The sequence below is a fragment of the Streptopelia decaocto genome, assembly GCF_964273445.1.
Source record: "Streptopelia decaocto genome assembly, chromosome: 1".
Taxonomy (NCBI): Eukaryota; Metazoa; Chordata; class Aves; order Columbiformes; family Columbidae; genus Streptopelia; species Streptopelia decaocto.
In genome coordinates this window covers 194,607,008-194,622,348 of record NC_138663.1, presented here as the reverse complement: position 1 = coordinate 194,622,348, position 15,341 = coordinate 194,607,008, and the positions used below count along the sequence as shown (strand labels likewise).

Here is a 15,341-nt window from a genome sequence, read left to right as displayed (position 1 = left end):
TGCAGTTTTTTAAAGTAATTTTTTTAAGATGCTGAACAAAAAGTTGGATGCTGAAAAGTGTTCTTTAACTGCTTTTCCTATTTATGCTAAAGGGGCGTGATGACCTGAGACAAGATGCTGTTATGCAGCAGGTTTTCCAGATGTGCAATACATTGCTCCAGCAAAACACTGAAACACGAAAGAGAAAATTAACAATCCGAAGATACAAGGTAATCCTGAACAGCTGCTGCTGCAGAGGAATAAATGCTACAGATAAAGCCTATTTCCCCATTCTCCTCTTTTTAACCTAAAGACAATATAAAAGTGTATTTATTTATGTTTTATTGAAATAGTGACTGTTCCTTAAGGTATGGGATAAACAATTAATGCAATGTCATAATTACAATTATTACAATTGGATTTTTTCCAAATCCTTAAAAAAGGATGAACTTATAATTGAAAATAAATTAAGTCATACACTGTCCTTGAACTCTAAGTTGCTAGTCATTAAACTTGAGCATACAAGTTTCTTTATTAAATCTCTTTTTTTAAAAGTCTTTTGATATTCCTTAGTTAATTAATAATTAATTTTAATCTTTCAGTATTCCTTACAGTTGAACCCAGAAGTCCCGTCTAGGGTTTGTTCATGCAGAATTTGAATTGCAGAACTGTTTTGGTTGGAATTGGGGATATAGGAATAAATTCTTATTGTGAATGCAGAAAATGTATTTGAACAGGAACTTTCCCTTCCTCCTTCCATTTTATGTGCTTGACTTTATAATAATAACTATGAAGGTGACATCTGAATAAGTGCTCTCTAAGTAAAAGTTCTTGTCTTTGACAAATGAGGAGTGTGCACTCCAGAATCTCTAAAGGAGGTTATCTCAACTGCCAGCGTAGTTCTAAGAGTTCACAGGTGGAGTTAGACTTACACTTTTTGAACCATTTTCAGTGAAGACTCAGATCTTTATGTGTGTGAAAATGAATGAGAGCAGGATAAAAGTGAATGAGGGTTGCTCTATGGGATGAAGAGAATTTCATAAGAAAAGAAAATGGAAGAAAACAGGCAGTAGCTGTTTTTCTGAAGACAGGAGATTGTTCATTTCGGCCAGTTCCGTCTGCTAAGGCAACAGAGGTGACTAATGCAGCCAGTAAAGAAGTGAGAAGCTGTTCCCTTGGGTGGGAAGCAGACTGAAACAAGCCAGATACATTCGTGCAGCTACCACGTGTTTGTTCTTGGTTTTACTTTTTATGTGCAATTTGCACATAAATTCCCATTCCGGCAGAAGAAGCTGTTGGCAATCACAGGTCACCCAGAATACTAGCACAAACATGCAAACTGAGTATAATCATAACTTGTACTGAAGTCCTTAGTGGAAGATTCTCTGGGATGGGAAGAAATTTGCAAGTATTTGATAGAAAAACTTTGAGTGTATTTTATAAATGCATACATGTGTCTTTAGAACGTATATTGTGGTCAGCTGTATGGTTTGGTCCTTTTTAAACAACGCTTTGCAGCGTGCATATTCATAGCTGTGTGTGTATCTCCCTCCCCCATGCAGCAGCGGTTTTGTTTTGCAGGTGGTTCCCCTCTCTCAGAGAAGTGGGGTTCTGGAGTGGTGCTCAGGAACAACCCCCATCGGGGAGTTTCTGGTGAACATGGAAGAGGGAGCTCACAAGAGATACAGGCCAAAAGATTACTCCAGTTATCAGTGTCAGAAAATAATGATGGTGAGTGAAAATAATTAAAGAAAAATATCTGGCTCATATTCTCCTACACAGAGGGTTAGGGTTTTTTTTTTAATATATTAACAGAGAATTATGTAGTATGCTTTTAGTGTATAATAATGAATATGACTAGTGGCATGGAATTAATAGACCTTCAGACTAATCTAAATGCAGCCTGGGAAGAGTTTTGACAAAATCAAAAATTGCTAAATGCAGAAAGGATTTGAATACAGCTGAATCTCCAAGAATCTGTGAGCTGTTTTCTAGAATATAAATCTATTGGAATTCCAAAATTATCATTACAGAGACCCAACAGAGTTCAGTATGAAGTTATCTTACAGATTTAATTTATATTGGTCATGCTTCTCATTGCATTGAAAAATCATTTTATTTTCATGACTAAACCAAAATTCTAAATACTAGTTGTTGAAAATAAAAATTTGGTTTTAGAAGGCAGCTGAGATTATTGTAATGTCTTAATTGCCATCAGGCAGTGGGAAGGAGTCTGGCTTCTCCTCCACCAGGACATCTGTGAACCCTCTGCCCCCCACAGTGAGTCAGTTCACAGAGCTCAGCCAAAATAAGAGTAATTTTACATTAAACTGGTGGAAAAATATCTATCAGTAGATACAAGCAGGGGAGGGTTCCTTCTTCTGATGACAGGTGGCTGCTGGGTGGATTCAGCTGGTTTAGTTCAGTTCCACAAACCACCTCACCATACTTTTAGAAAATAATTACTTGTACTTTGTATCACCATGATTGTGCAAGGTATTTCCTTTTAAATCTCTGTATTATTACCAGGACGGAAGTATATTTATTTTGGGCTTTGTGCAGCTTTTGCATGTGAATGAGTGAGAATGACTTTCTCACAGTGACAGGAGCCGTCGGATAAGCAAAGGTAGAAAGTGCAGTGGAACCATCTCCCAGCGAGATGCATTTACCTGTACAGACATACAGAATAGATACACTTGCTGAGCCAGAGAAACGGGAGTGTGTTTTTTATATGTAGCCCATGAGTTGTGTATGAAAATATAATTCTGTAGTAAAACAGGTAGGTGCATTAATGGTTGCTGTAAAAGAGACATTAATTCCTAGCTCAGAGAGGGAAAGAGTGAGAACAGCATTTCATGGAGGGGAGAGGGGTAGAAAGCAGGAATGTGTTTCTTTCAAATGAAGAGGTAATTTCCTTTCAAAGTAGGCAGTCCTGGGGAAAACATTTCTTATTTGTTTAAAGGATGCACAAAGGAAACTTTCTGAAGAGAAATACAACATCTTCATGGAAGTTTGTGAGAACTTTCAGCCTGTGTTTCGTTATTTCTGCATGGAAAAATTCCTGGATCCAGCTGTGTGGTTTGAAAAACGGTTGGCGTACACTCGCAGTGTGGCTACTTCTTCTATAGGTATTGTATTGGATTATTAACATTGGCTTTTTAGATTTTGTAAACAAAGAGTTCCCACCATTTCAGAGGTAATGCCTATTCTGCTTTTGTCACATGTCAGAAAAGGGGGAGTAGGGGGCAAAAAATGCCAGCAAGAACACCAACATTTATTCTTATAATTAAGATTCCTGATTAATCCCCCTGCCCTTTCCGTGACACAAAACCAGAATGAAATTCTGTGTTTCTTTGTTTCTTGTAGTGGTTGGTATTTTTAGGTTCTGGTAGGTTTTTTTAGTTTCTACCGGACTATTTCTGTTGTTCTGATTTAACATGTATTCATTTCACCTGTAGCCTCAAATGTTTTAACAGAGTTGAAAACCTTAATCTAGTAACAAACCTAATTTTATTGTGTACTTGCTTTTTATATATATATTTTTTTAAAGCTGTGAAATTGTTTGGTTAACCCACCTACAGAGAGAAATGGGCAAGAAGGCTGTGAAACAATACACATCTATATGAGAATAACCTTTTTGCAGTTGCATTTGTTAAACATTTTCTGTTTGGATTTGTAGAATGGCAAGATGAATACATGCGGGAAGAAGTATTCTCATTTTTAATTTGTTTGCATGTCTTACACTGATTCTAGTAATCTTTGTTAAATTTTCCATGTTTTTTATGGCATGTAAATATACCTTTTTATTTTAGTTGGCTACATTCTTGGACTTGGAGACAGACATGTGCAGAATATCTTGATAGATGAACAAACGGCAGAACTAGTGCATATAGATCTGGGTAAGTGGGACAGGCAAGAGAATCTTACCTTTTCTTTACTTCAGCATTTTTTTAAACGTTTATCTTTTTGTTTAGGGGTTGCTTTTGAGCAAGGTAAAATCCTTCCCACACCAGAGACGGTTCCATTTAGATTAACCAGGGACATTGTGGATGGAATGGGTATTACTGGCGTGGAAGGAGTTTTTAGAAGGTGAGTGGTCCTAAATTGCGTAGGGTAAGGAGGCAGCGAAGTAATTTTACTTGAGGCATTCTGATTTTTACATGTTAATAGTTCTGATGCTTGAGAGGACACTCAGATTTCTGCTGATAATATCCAAACGTAAGTACTGTCCTCTAACTCATACGCTGTTGTTTATTATATGACCAATTACAAGTTAATTATTGTTCTGCTTTCCACTTAGCAATGGGTTATTGTCACCCTCTTGTGGAATTCAGGAATGGCTCAGTGCTTGCAAAGGCTTCACGGCTGAATTCCATCCTTTGATAAGACTGCTGAATTTTTTTCCTTCAGAACTGTGTGTTTCTTTCAGAGCTGTACTATATATTCAGAGCTATTGAGTTTCTTTGAACCATTTTGTTCTGTCTCTTATTTCTGTTTAGTTTTATGTAAGTAATTTGCAGTCTTTTTCCTCTTTTCAATCTTATATTTGATATCACGGTGAAAGTGCAAAATATAAATCCCACAGTATATTTGAGCTGCAAAACAGAAAAATCCCAAAAGGACTGAGTTTCTATCAACTTTCGTCATATCTCCTGTGAATGACCCGAAAGCCCTAAAATGCAGGACTTTTCTGCCATTCAAGACGTTAGTGATGTTCATGACCATGGTACTTGCAAAGCCCAAATTTCATGTCTTTAGAAAAGTACATAGTGTGTTGTCTTAGTAAGGCAGCAATTAACAAGTTGTTCCTAATATACCTTTGTCCTGTGAATGAACAGTCATTGCCACTTCTGCTCTAAACGTGATGCTGTCAAATTCACACTTTTGTGTTACTTCTGAAAATTTTGTCCCATACATTAATTGTTTGGCTCCAGCTGAAGCAAATAGAGTATAAAAGGCTCTGGTGCAGATGCTGTTTCTGCCTCAGCCAGACTGAATTGTAGTGAACAGTAAGTGCATAAGTAAGCCCTCTCGGGACTGGATGTGAACACAGTCAGTTAATGTTGCCGTGTGTGTTCTCATCCTGAAGCAGACAGGAGCCTCATCCCTCCTTGGCTGGAGTACCTGCCCCGTAAGGAAAGCTCCGTATTCGTTGCACAAGCTTAGTTTACTTGGGAGCAAATGTAGGTAACCGCTTCTATATCTGAAGTCATTGGAGGGACTTCAGGAATCGCTTCATGTCTGGTACCGGATCTGCTCCCTTCACGCTAAGGGACGCTGCCAGGATTCCCCGGTGTGTTGCAGAGCACCTCTGCACACACAGTTCCATCCTGCCGAGCAGTTCTGCCATCGTGAGTGTATCTCAGCCATCAGTGTTAACCTGGTGGGTACCTCTATATAGAACTGTTTCAGACAGTGAAACAGGTCATCTCTTTCCCACCAATGAACTATCCCGTTTCCTTCTGGCCTTACATTTCTAAATTTCTCAATTCTTTTTTTTTCCAAAATTGAAACAGCAGAGAGGTTAGTCATATGTTAAAAATTAACCTTTAAGAAGCGTGAAAATATCCATTATTTAAATGATGAAAAATCATTCAGTTTTTCCAAAAAGAACCTAAATATACAGTAAAATATTTTCTAGATGCTGTGAGAAAACAATGGCTGTTATGAGAAATTCTCAAGAAACTTTGCTGACTATAGTAGAGGTGAGCATTTTTTCATTCTTTCTGATAGTAACCTGCCAGAAAATCTTCAGTTTCTTGTCTTTGTCTGCATTACTATATTGAATATTCATGTAGGGGGGTTTTGTTCAATTTGAGTGTAGAAGTGTTGGCCGGGTTTGTAAACTGATGTAGTCTTCAATAAAATCAAGATCAATTTGTATTCTCTGTGGACACTGGCCATTTCAGGCATATGCAGTTTTCCCTCTTCAGTATCTAAATGTTTCTAGCCATGGTGCAACAATCCTAGCGTAAGTAGTGCTGATCGAATTAAATCTTCTTTGCATAAGTCACAAAGAGGATAATTAATAATTTTTAAAAGCAGCTTATACTATGCATTAAAGCTGATGATATTTAGTGCCTGGAAGTGTATAAAAAAAATGGTGTCTTCATTGCCGAGATGGGACTGGGTGCAAAACTGAGTCAGGCATGAACAACACAAACACCTGCAAATGATCAGATGCAGTTTTATCGTTGGCTTGTCTAAGAGGCAATTTTAGCCCAATTCTATTTGATTTAAAACAAAACAAAAAAAAAGAACAACAACAAAACCCACAAGCAACCTCCTAATACTGTGGTTAGCTTGAGCATTGCCAGCTGTTTCTGCTCCTGCTGGGGCACTGGACTAGCTGTGACGAGCAGTTTAAATTAAGCAGTGGTTTATTTACTGTATAGGTGCTGCTCTACGATCCTCTTTTCGACTGGACCATGAACCCGCTGAAAGCCTTGTATTTGCAGCAGAGACCGGAGGATGAGGCTGACATGAGCTCTACGCTCAGTACTGATCCACAAGAATGTAAAAGAAAAGCCAGGTGCGAGATTTTTGTCTTAGCGTCTGCCCACTCCACTGTTGCCTTGCGTTACTCTTTGCTTCCTGACCATTGCTCAGGATCCCTGTCCTGATGCTCTTGTTTTTCTTCTCTTATTCTGCCAGCAGTGATGAGCAGAGTTTTAACAAAGTGGCTGAGCGTGTTCTGATGAGACTCCAGGAGAAGCTGAAAGGTGTTGAGGAGGGAACAGTGCTCAGTGTGGGGGGGCAGGTGAACCTCCTCATTCAGCAGGCCATGGACCCGAAAAACCTGTGCCGACTCTTTTATGGATGGAAACCCTGGGTGTGACTTGGAAGGATCCAGCATGGTTTTACAAGAAACCTCTTTTTATGCAGGAAGTGTCTTAACATTTCACGTGGGTATTTCACGATTAAAACTTGTACCAGGAGCAACTGTGAAGGCTTATATGTATATGGTGGAGGTTTGGGGTTTTTTTTTCCATAACTTGTTACTGAGAAGACATTTCTTATCTGCTTATGATAACCACAGAGTATGAAACACCAACCAGTGCTTAGGTATTCCTTGTGCCCTGCAAGAACTGTGCTTATGCAGACTGGGTGCATTGTATTCCTAAAGCTTGAGATTCATCGCTTTTGTTTGTATGATAAATAGCTGGTGTCTTGTATAGAATAATTCATACGGTAACATGACCGTGTAGAATGGATGATCTAAAAACCAGGAGTCATCAAGTAAGTAGCTAAAGTGCATTTCAAAAGGAGGGTTATCCTTTCAAGATAATGCTACAGTGAATGTAAAAGAAAACAAGAGGACCTCATGTTTCATGAACATGAGGGTTCTTGAGGTGTTTTTTTTTACCTCAGTTAAATGGACACTTTATATAGATATGGACTTTGAGCAAAGTATAATATGGCTGCTTTTTTCCTGTTGTAAAGAAAATTATGTTGGTATTTTATTTTTATAACATTACTTTAATAGTATAAAGCAATAAAAAATATTTAGCTTTTGTAGCTCAGACTTCTTTGATAAAATAGACTTCACTATACCATGAAACTTAGCATACAAGAGACACCTCTAAAGCAAACAGTCATTCTGTATCTGGACTAAACACCTGTCAGAAACATTGAAGTTGTATTTTGAGCACAAATATCTCATTCAGGTTGCACACAGTTTTACAGAAGTCATTGCTCCTTCTGAAATAAAAAGACCTACTATAATTGGATAGTCAATGAATATGGATAATAGGAGAATCCACTCAAATAACAGTCTCACTGCTGTATTTAATAAATCTTCGCGAATCATCTGTATATTTAAAATACGAAAAAATTTGGCATATCCTCACTTTGTTGTAGTTTACACTTTATGCATTTTTACAGCAATATAAATCAAACATTTCTGTTCTAATTAGCATTTCACTGATCTTTATTTGTACAATATTCCCATAATTTTTATGCTGTATCTTTGTTTTATAAGGTAACGTCAACACAGCAAGATGAGTCTTTTGCATTATGTTTTCATGAAGCTGACATAAATTTCTGTTGCATGTTGGAACCAAAAACGCATCCTGTTTTTTCTGTGGGGAAGAACTTAATCCAAGAATACGGTGATTTGTTCTCTGAAAAGGAAACTTACCTGACAGAGCGTGCACTCGGGATGTGGATTGTGAATGACACTTAAGAAAGGGAGAAAAGTCCTACCAAGCAATTACAGAATGGCAGGTGGGAAAGAACTAAACAAGAAGCCCTTAAAAGTTGTTATTTTTAAGCACTGATTGAAAAAAAGGAGTCGTATTTCTGGATTTTTTTCTCATGCTTCCTACAGAGGAAATTCTTTAGGCATTTTTTGGGTTATTGAATACTAGAACTCTACCTAATCATATAAACGAATATTGCATAGAAGCTTGACAGATCTGGCCTTCGTTGATGAGTTCCTGATGTTCCACTAGAATACTTCCATCTTGCTGGGCTGCAATTTAGATTGGTTTTTACTTACAGCAAGCAGTGATACCATTAATATTAATACCATTGTCTCAGGGAAGTCTGACTTCAGAGGAAAGAATTTAATTATTCCTCTGCAATGCTGGTAACTTGGTGTCTCATACCTATATTGTGAATGTCCACACATTTTCATTGTTCAAGCTGAATGAAATAGAAATGAAATTGCACGTAAATATTGTAGATGTAATTGGAACCTGCTTACATTATTAGAAAGCTCCTGCAGCAGTGAAACACCATTTAGCTGACAAACATATGAAAACAGTTTGAATTATTGACAAACCTTAAAGTCTCCAAAACACTGTCAAAACCAAGGTGACACAATCCTGTCACCATGAGATTTAATCTAACATTCTTGAGATAATTCTCATCTATGCAAAGCCTCATGTATCCAAGTAGTAACTGTCAGAGCCCATGTTTGCTTTTTGTTCCATTAATGCTTTAAATTTTAAAAGTCAAAATTGGGAAGTGAGCAGTTTGCAAAAATGTGTCATCTACAGATACACACTTTCCTTGTGTAAGAATAGGAAAATAAAATCTGCATGGAAATGCTGTTTAATTCTGAAAAATGGTTTTGTCACAGATGCTACTACCGATGGTAAGGTTGGATTACTATTTGAGAGCCTCATATATATTTCCTATATTAGTAAGCTAAAAATATGTGAAGACAAGTCAAGTTGCCTCTTTAGTATTTTTTTTTTCTTGGAATGCATCTTAGTAAAACATTTACATTTAGAAAATACCATTTCTAAGAAAAGTGAGCCTGTGATCTAGTGTGATGGGGAAGAGTTATTGTTCTTGTTTGACCCATGCCCTGGAGCATGCTCTCTACCCCCTTTCTTATTTAGCAGTATAGACAGAGACTTTAGTTAAGCAAAATCCAAGATGAATTATATGGGGTTTTAGGGCTTAGAGCTAGTGTGGTGCTGCTGTGTTCAGTCAGCTGCCAGAAGTGAAGCAAATTGCCTCAAACTGAGATGGAATAATCACATTTTACACATGAGCTGCAAAAGGCATTGAAGTAAATGTTTTCAAAACAGGTTAAAGATAAAAATGCCTGGTGATAAGTGCTAAAAATAAGCATCACTTTGTAATAACTTTTTCAGCTTTCAGTATAAAGCTTGTGCATTAATTCAGCAATCTACTGTCCAGAAGACTCATGCTGTGCATTCTGAAAAAGGGAAATTATTGCAAATGTGCTTTAAGAGAACTGGATTCCATTGCCATTTGTATTTGTAAACAGCGGGGTCTGCCATAAAGCAGCGGATGTTGGCCTTTCCAGTCAGCTTCTGTTGCTGAAATTGCAACTCCACTTCACAATGGAGTAGAGCAAAATCTAAATAAATACTAGCAAAATTACCATCTAGGATTTGTACCCATTCAAAAAGTGTCTCCCTCAGGTGACCTCGCTGGCGCTACATCTGGGCCTGATGTGGAGTCTGCTGCTCTCACATGAAAGGGACTAGAGAGTTTTCTGCTCCTAAGTTATGGTGTGGAATCTGAGACCATTCATATGGATCGTGCTGTGACTTTAGAAGTCTAAACAACGCAGTGGAAATGCAATTAAAGATACAATTTAGATCCTTAAAATTACATGCTCTTTGCCTATACCTGCCACAAATCTATGTAACACTAATTTAAAACTTAAAAAAGATTCAGAGCTAGAGACAGTTCTACTTGTGTTACAGAAATGGAGACAAAAGACGATTAACTTTCCCTAAGACTGCACATCTAACAAGCTCATTTCTGTAATCATGAAACATTATCTGAAATCAATGCCCTGGGGTTTTTTTTCTTAATAATTTCTACTTAATATTGCTCTATTGTTAAAAAAATACAATTTCTCACAAAATCAGTTTGTTGGCCATTTTTTTTCCAGATGACAGGGTAACTCCTGAATTACATCAAACCATTTCAGTTGTGTACGTGTAAATGAGAAGAGAATCTGGCTCAGTATATGAGGCTTTTTTTTTTTACTTGCCTCACTACCTTAATCAGTTGCTAATGTATGTTAACACACCTATACATTGCATAATATGCAAGGAGATCATACACACTAAAAGCCCCTTGGCTATGTCAAAACACAGAAACTGAGGCCTAACTGATGCCGTGTCAGCGCACAGCAGTCCTACTGGTGTAATTAAAACCAGTTCTAAATCAATTTATTGAGGGCTGTGAAAACCACTGTGGATGCAAACTGCCATGTGACACATATCTGTTGATAATTGTCTCTTATCTGTTTATCTTATTTCTGTCATTTGCACACAAGGTCGTTTAAAGCAGCAACGATACAAGAGTTATTGTTTTAAGGTAGACGTTACTTACAGAAAGATAATCACAGACCTTTGCGACTGTGGTTCTCCTCTGGATATACGGTGATTACACAAAGCAAAAGTGTTTGATCATCATTCAGTTCCAAATTACCATCTTTATGTAAAACACAGAGAAAGCTTGTGGGCTCCCCGTGTGCACAGTTCCCACTGGCCTTCTCAACCACTTTCTTTCTCACTCCTACAGTATTTTTTGAGTCTTAGTTCTAAGGACTTTGATGTATCCTTTTTTTAATTTCAAAAGCCCTTCTGGATGCGGCTTTGAGCCCGGCTCTCCAAGTACTTCGCCCATCGTTTCCTGTTTTCATCACAGCATCTGCATTACAGATGTGGCTGAGGGGGCTTCTTATAGTTTGCTGCTGTGAAAGAACAACTCATCACTTAATTATAGGCATGCTTGATGCTTTTAAAGTTAAATAATGCTCTAGCTAATTACTTGTCTGTAAAATATTTGTTATAAATTGATGATATAAAAAGAAAAAATGATTTTTACATCTTTATCCTATTATATTGTCCAATTATTCTTCATTAGAAATATGTGTCAGTAAGCAAGTGGTTCAATTGAGTGTACACTGAGGAACTTAATGGATTCCTTAGCACAGAAGGAGGCTCTTACAACATGTTCTGTATATAAAATAAGTCATTTACTTAAAATGCTGGCTGCCACAGTCCATTTAACATTTCCCATTTATGAATAACTCATTATTTTGATATTAATATTCCAAGTCTCTCTATGAACTAATTTGAGTTTAGTGTAAAAACACTTCTTCGTCCACTAGGAAGAAAATCAGGGCTTCCTTTTGTAGGGTGCTCTGTTTTTTTAGGATCTGAGGGAGATTCATCCTTGTGGATGAATATGAATGTGAACCAGGCACTTTTTCTGAAAGATTCATGAGATTACTCCTACATACTGATCTCTGGCCTTTATGACTATTTTTTTTTTTTGCTATGTGCAAGAAGACAGACATTTCCTAATACTGGAAGTACTAAATACAGACAGAAGTGCTGCAAAGAATCACACTTGCCTTTATGAGTTTGGCTCTGGCTCTTCAAAAAAGTACGGTCAAAAAATAAAATAACTCTAAAATACATTAAATAAACATGCAGTTGTGTTTCAGCTTTGCTTAACAAAACCACACACCAACAGTAAGAGACAACAATAAATTAAAACCTCATTACATCATCCCAAGAGCTGATAAAATGTTATAGCTTAAAACTAATTTCCTCGGAGTAATTCAGAAGTATAGATTAAGTACAGAGAAACCCTGACGACTGCAGCAGCCGCCTATTTTGGAGCGTGCTGTAATGGGCTGTGATGGCCTTGGGATTCAGTTGACTGGTTGCCAGCATATTGCTGCAGAGGAGGGTTCACAGCAGTAATTGCATTTGATGCAATACTTCACTGTGGAAAGAAGGTTTCCTTAGATAGTGTCAACCTGCATGATAAGAATGACAAGTATTGGCTTTTTTTCTCAAAGATGAACAACACGTGAGTCATGATTGACAATGAGGAGTCCAACACATCTATTTGCCTTTCACATATCTACTTTCATCTGGAGTTCTAACCAATGGCACAGATGGCACATGGATATTTTATCTAGAACATTACAAAATGGTTCTGTAATTCCTACCTACATGCTCTTTCCTTACTTCTTGCTAACTCCTACTAAAGGGGATCATCTTGTAAATAATAACTTTTCACCCTGGCATCTACAGTACAACTTGAACAGAAGTCTAAGCAGCGTCTAATGCTTCCTTAGCCTCATGTATAATTGATGTGAGGTATGCTAATGATGCCTTGTTCATAACACAATATTAAATAAGGAGGAGAATTCTGGAACAGAAACCAAATAATTACAGAAGCAGAAATTTAGTAAAAATGCAAGACAGATGGACAATAATTTTGGCAATCAAATATCTTCCTTCCAGGAATTACAGGTGTTGTAGCCATAATTCTTAATTCTTCATTAAATACCATTTCATAGGCACTATGTTATTTCAAGTTATTAAAATATCAGATATCACGAGGCAAGTATTTTATGCCTAAATCTAAGCAGGCACATGGGCCAAGACATTTCAAGCAAAAGAATGTATAAGCATTCCATACCATTTTTCAGATCTCACTGTAGTATCTAAGTCAGAAGCCTACGCACCACGGGCTCGCTCTGTAGCTGCCAGAGCTAGAAAGATACTTCCCCAGAGCAATGTTACAACACCTAGAATATTAATTGGCAGACAGAGATAACCATTTCTTCCTGTTCACTACACAGGGACCTGCAACAACTAAGCTCCTTGTTGACGCGTCTCTGTTAAGTCACCAAACACAGGTGGAATACATCTGGCCAGTAAAACTCTGCCATAAAGAACAGCTTCCACTGAAATCAACAGAAAAAAAATTAAGATTAAGATCAAGATTAAGATGATTAAAACAGTTGTGCTCTTAGTAAGAGCAAACCACCCACAAATCTCCAAGTCAGTAAGACTGACAAGTGCTTAGAACTGCAGAGATTGTGCATTTAGGAATCTAGTTTTATCCACCTTGACTTGCTTAGCTGAATACACTTAATGTATGCAAATGTACCTAATGCTTTCATGCAGTGGCAATTTTGTGCATCCAGGACTATCACAGTGAGGATCAGTACTATAAAATAATAGTTCCAGCACCTAGTCTGAATTTGATACAAGCACTTGCTGCAACACCTGGCAACTCTGCCTGCAAGTAGAAAAATAATAATCTAAAATACTCCCATTCTACTGAGAAATCAAGTCAGAAACAGTATATTACCATGAATACTCTGTTTCGCTCACTTGGTAGTACTTACAGAAACAGGCTCTTGATAAGTTTAAAGTCCTTTACCAGAGAAACCAGAAAACATGTAAACCATAATGAGGTTTCTAGCAAACAGACACAGCTACTTAAAGAATAAACCATCTGTATTCTCCCAGGAATAAGCAAAGGAAGTCAACCTGGCCTGTAAATAGTTTTATAATTAGCAAACAGCTTTCAAGTGGCTTGTAAGAAGTGAGTTCCAGTCCATTATAATTACTTCTGAAAGCTGACTTCAGTGTGCTTGGTCTCTTCCTTTCTTTCTTCACTGTTTTGTTTGTCTCTTCTTTGATGTTCAGCTTTGTTTTCTCTTGGATCATAGTTTCAGTTGTTTTCAAGTTCACAGTACATCCTTAACTGTGGGACCCAGCAAAGACTGGGGGCAATCAAGAATACTGTTTGATTTGTGTTACTGTAATGAGCCTTCTTTTACACCACCATGCCAGAAATACAAAACAGTGAGACAAACCACTAGTAGAACGTAAGTATCTGACTTTGCACTGTACTGTGTAACTTGCACAGCCCTGATCTCCCGAGGGCAAACACATTTCACCAGAAGAGGAGGGTCTGGTCCTCTCAAACTTGTCGGTTCCATGTTGTATTGAAGCTGATGCACATCCTGTAGAGAAGTACAAATACACCAAAAAGCTGTAGTCTTTGTATTTTACAGTTTGGGAAAAAACCTGCAAACAGATTTTCCCATGTCCAGTCTTAGAGAATTTAAGAATCACAGTCTTTGAAATCATCTAATAAATTATATTCATATATGAGAAACTGAACACATTGTTAGAAGAAATATTTTATTTCAATATTAGAATAAGCTAATAGTGAATGAGCTTCAAGAGAGAAATACATATTGGTAGAAAATTCAGTCCCACATTCATTACTTAGAAAGGATGTTGCAATAGAGCATCTATATCCCTCGGTTTATTTGTCCTGAGTAAAACTCAGCTCTTCTTCTCCACCTCAGATATACAGAGCTACTCCTAAAAATAATGTTTTAATCATGCCCTTTTTTTTTTTTTTTAAAATAAAATCAGATTTTCATATCCAGTTCCTTCCTTGAACTATTTTCTAGCCATCAGTAACTTCTTGTGACTCTTGAAGAACCCTTTCCTCCAGCCATGCAGCGCTGTCCTCCTGATGGGGGCTGTCCCTCTGGACCTGAAGTCCCTGCGTTGGGTCCTTCACCACACACTATGCGCTATGACAAAAAGGAGGGTATGTAACACCATAAACCCCACTGCTCCATGGGCTGATCTGTGTCTACTGGTAGAAGAGCAGCAATATTCTGAAACACTGCAGTGCAGCACATTAAGGTACCTGACCTGAGCTTCCAGGTTATTTTCGTCTCCTCCTTGATGCTTGTCAATGAGGTTTTAGCAATGAACAATGCCAAAACCAATGGTATTTTGTAATTCTGCAAGGACCTTGAGATCTGCCATGGGAGGGAAAGTAGCTTAAAAACTGACGTTAAACTCAAAGATACTAAGTAAAAGGTAGAATAGGTGATTCCAGGCAGTCTTCAATAAGACATTTGCTCCATGTATTCTGTCTCACAATGACCAATAATCCAAAGACAGCGAGGTTAGGCTGACACTGCAAGCAAAGAATGCAAATTTCTGAGCAATAACAGAGGATACATGTATAATTGATGCATTACAGTTATCTGTTGGATGAGCAAGCAGGTGGGACCTTATTTA

The 15,341-nt window shown here is 37.6% G+C and overlaps 1 protein-coding gene across 1 annotated transcript in view; it reads left to right on the top strand.

The window, feature by feature from the left end:
• The window catches only part of ATM (ATM serine/threonine kinase), a 68,897-nt gene extending 60,858 nt beyond the window's left edge, over positions 1 to 8,039 (top strand). Inside the window, exons 56-63 of the mRNA XM_082068109.1 lie at positions 93 to 209; positions 1,561 to 1,710; positions 2,942 to 3,107; positions 3,792 to 3,878; positions 3,954 to 4,068; positions 5,621 to 5,684; positions 6,375 to 6,511; positions 6,634 to 8,039. Of these exons, the coding sequence (XP_081924235.1) occupies positions 93 to 209; positions 1,561 to 1,710; positions 2,942 to 3,107; positions 3,792 to 3,878; positions 3,954 to 4,068; positions 5,621 to 5,684; positions 6,375 to 6,511; positions 6,634 to 6,817 (1,020 nt within the window). The 3' untranslated portion in view covers positions 6,818 to 8,039. The remainder of the gene's footprint in view (positions 1 to 92; positions 210 to 1,560; positions 1,711 to 2,941; positions 3,108 to 3,791; positions 3,879 to 3,953; positions 4,069 to 5,620; positions 5,685 to 6,374; positions 6,512 to 6,633) is intronic.
• The last annotated feature ends 7,302 nt before the right edge of the window (positions 8,040 to 15,341 follow it).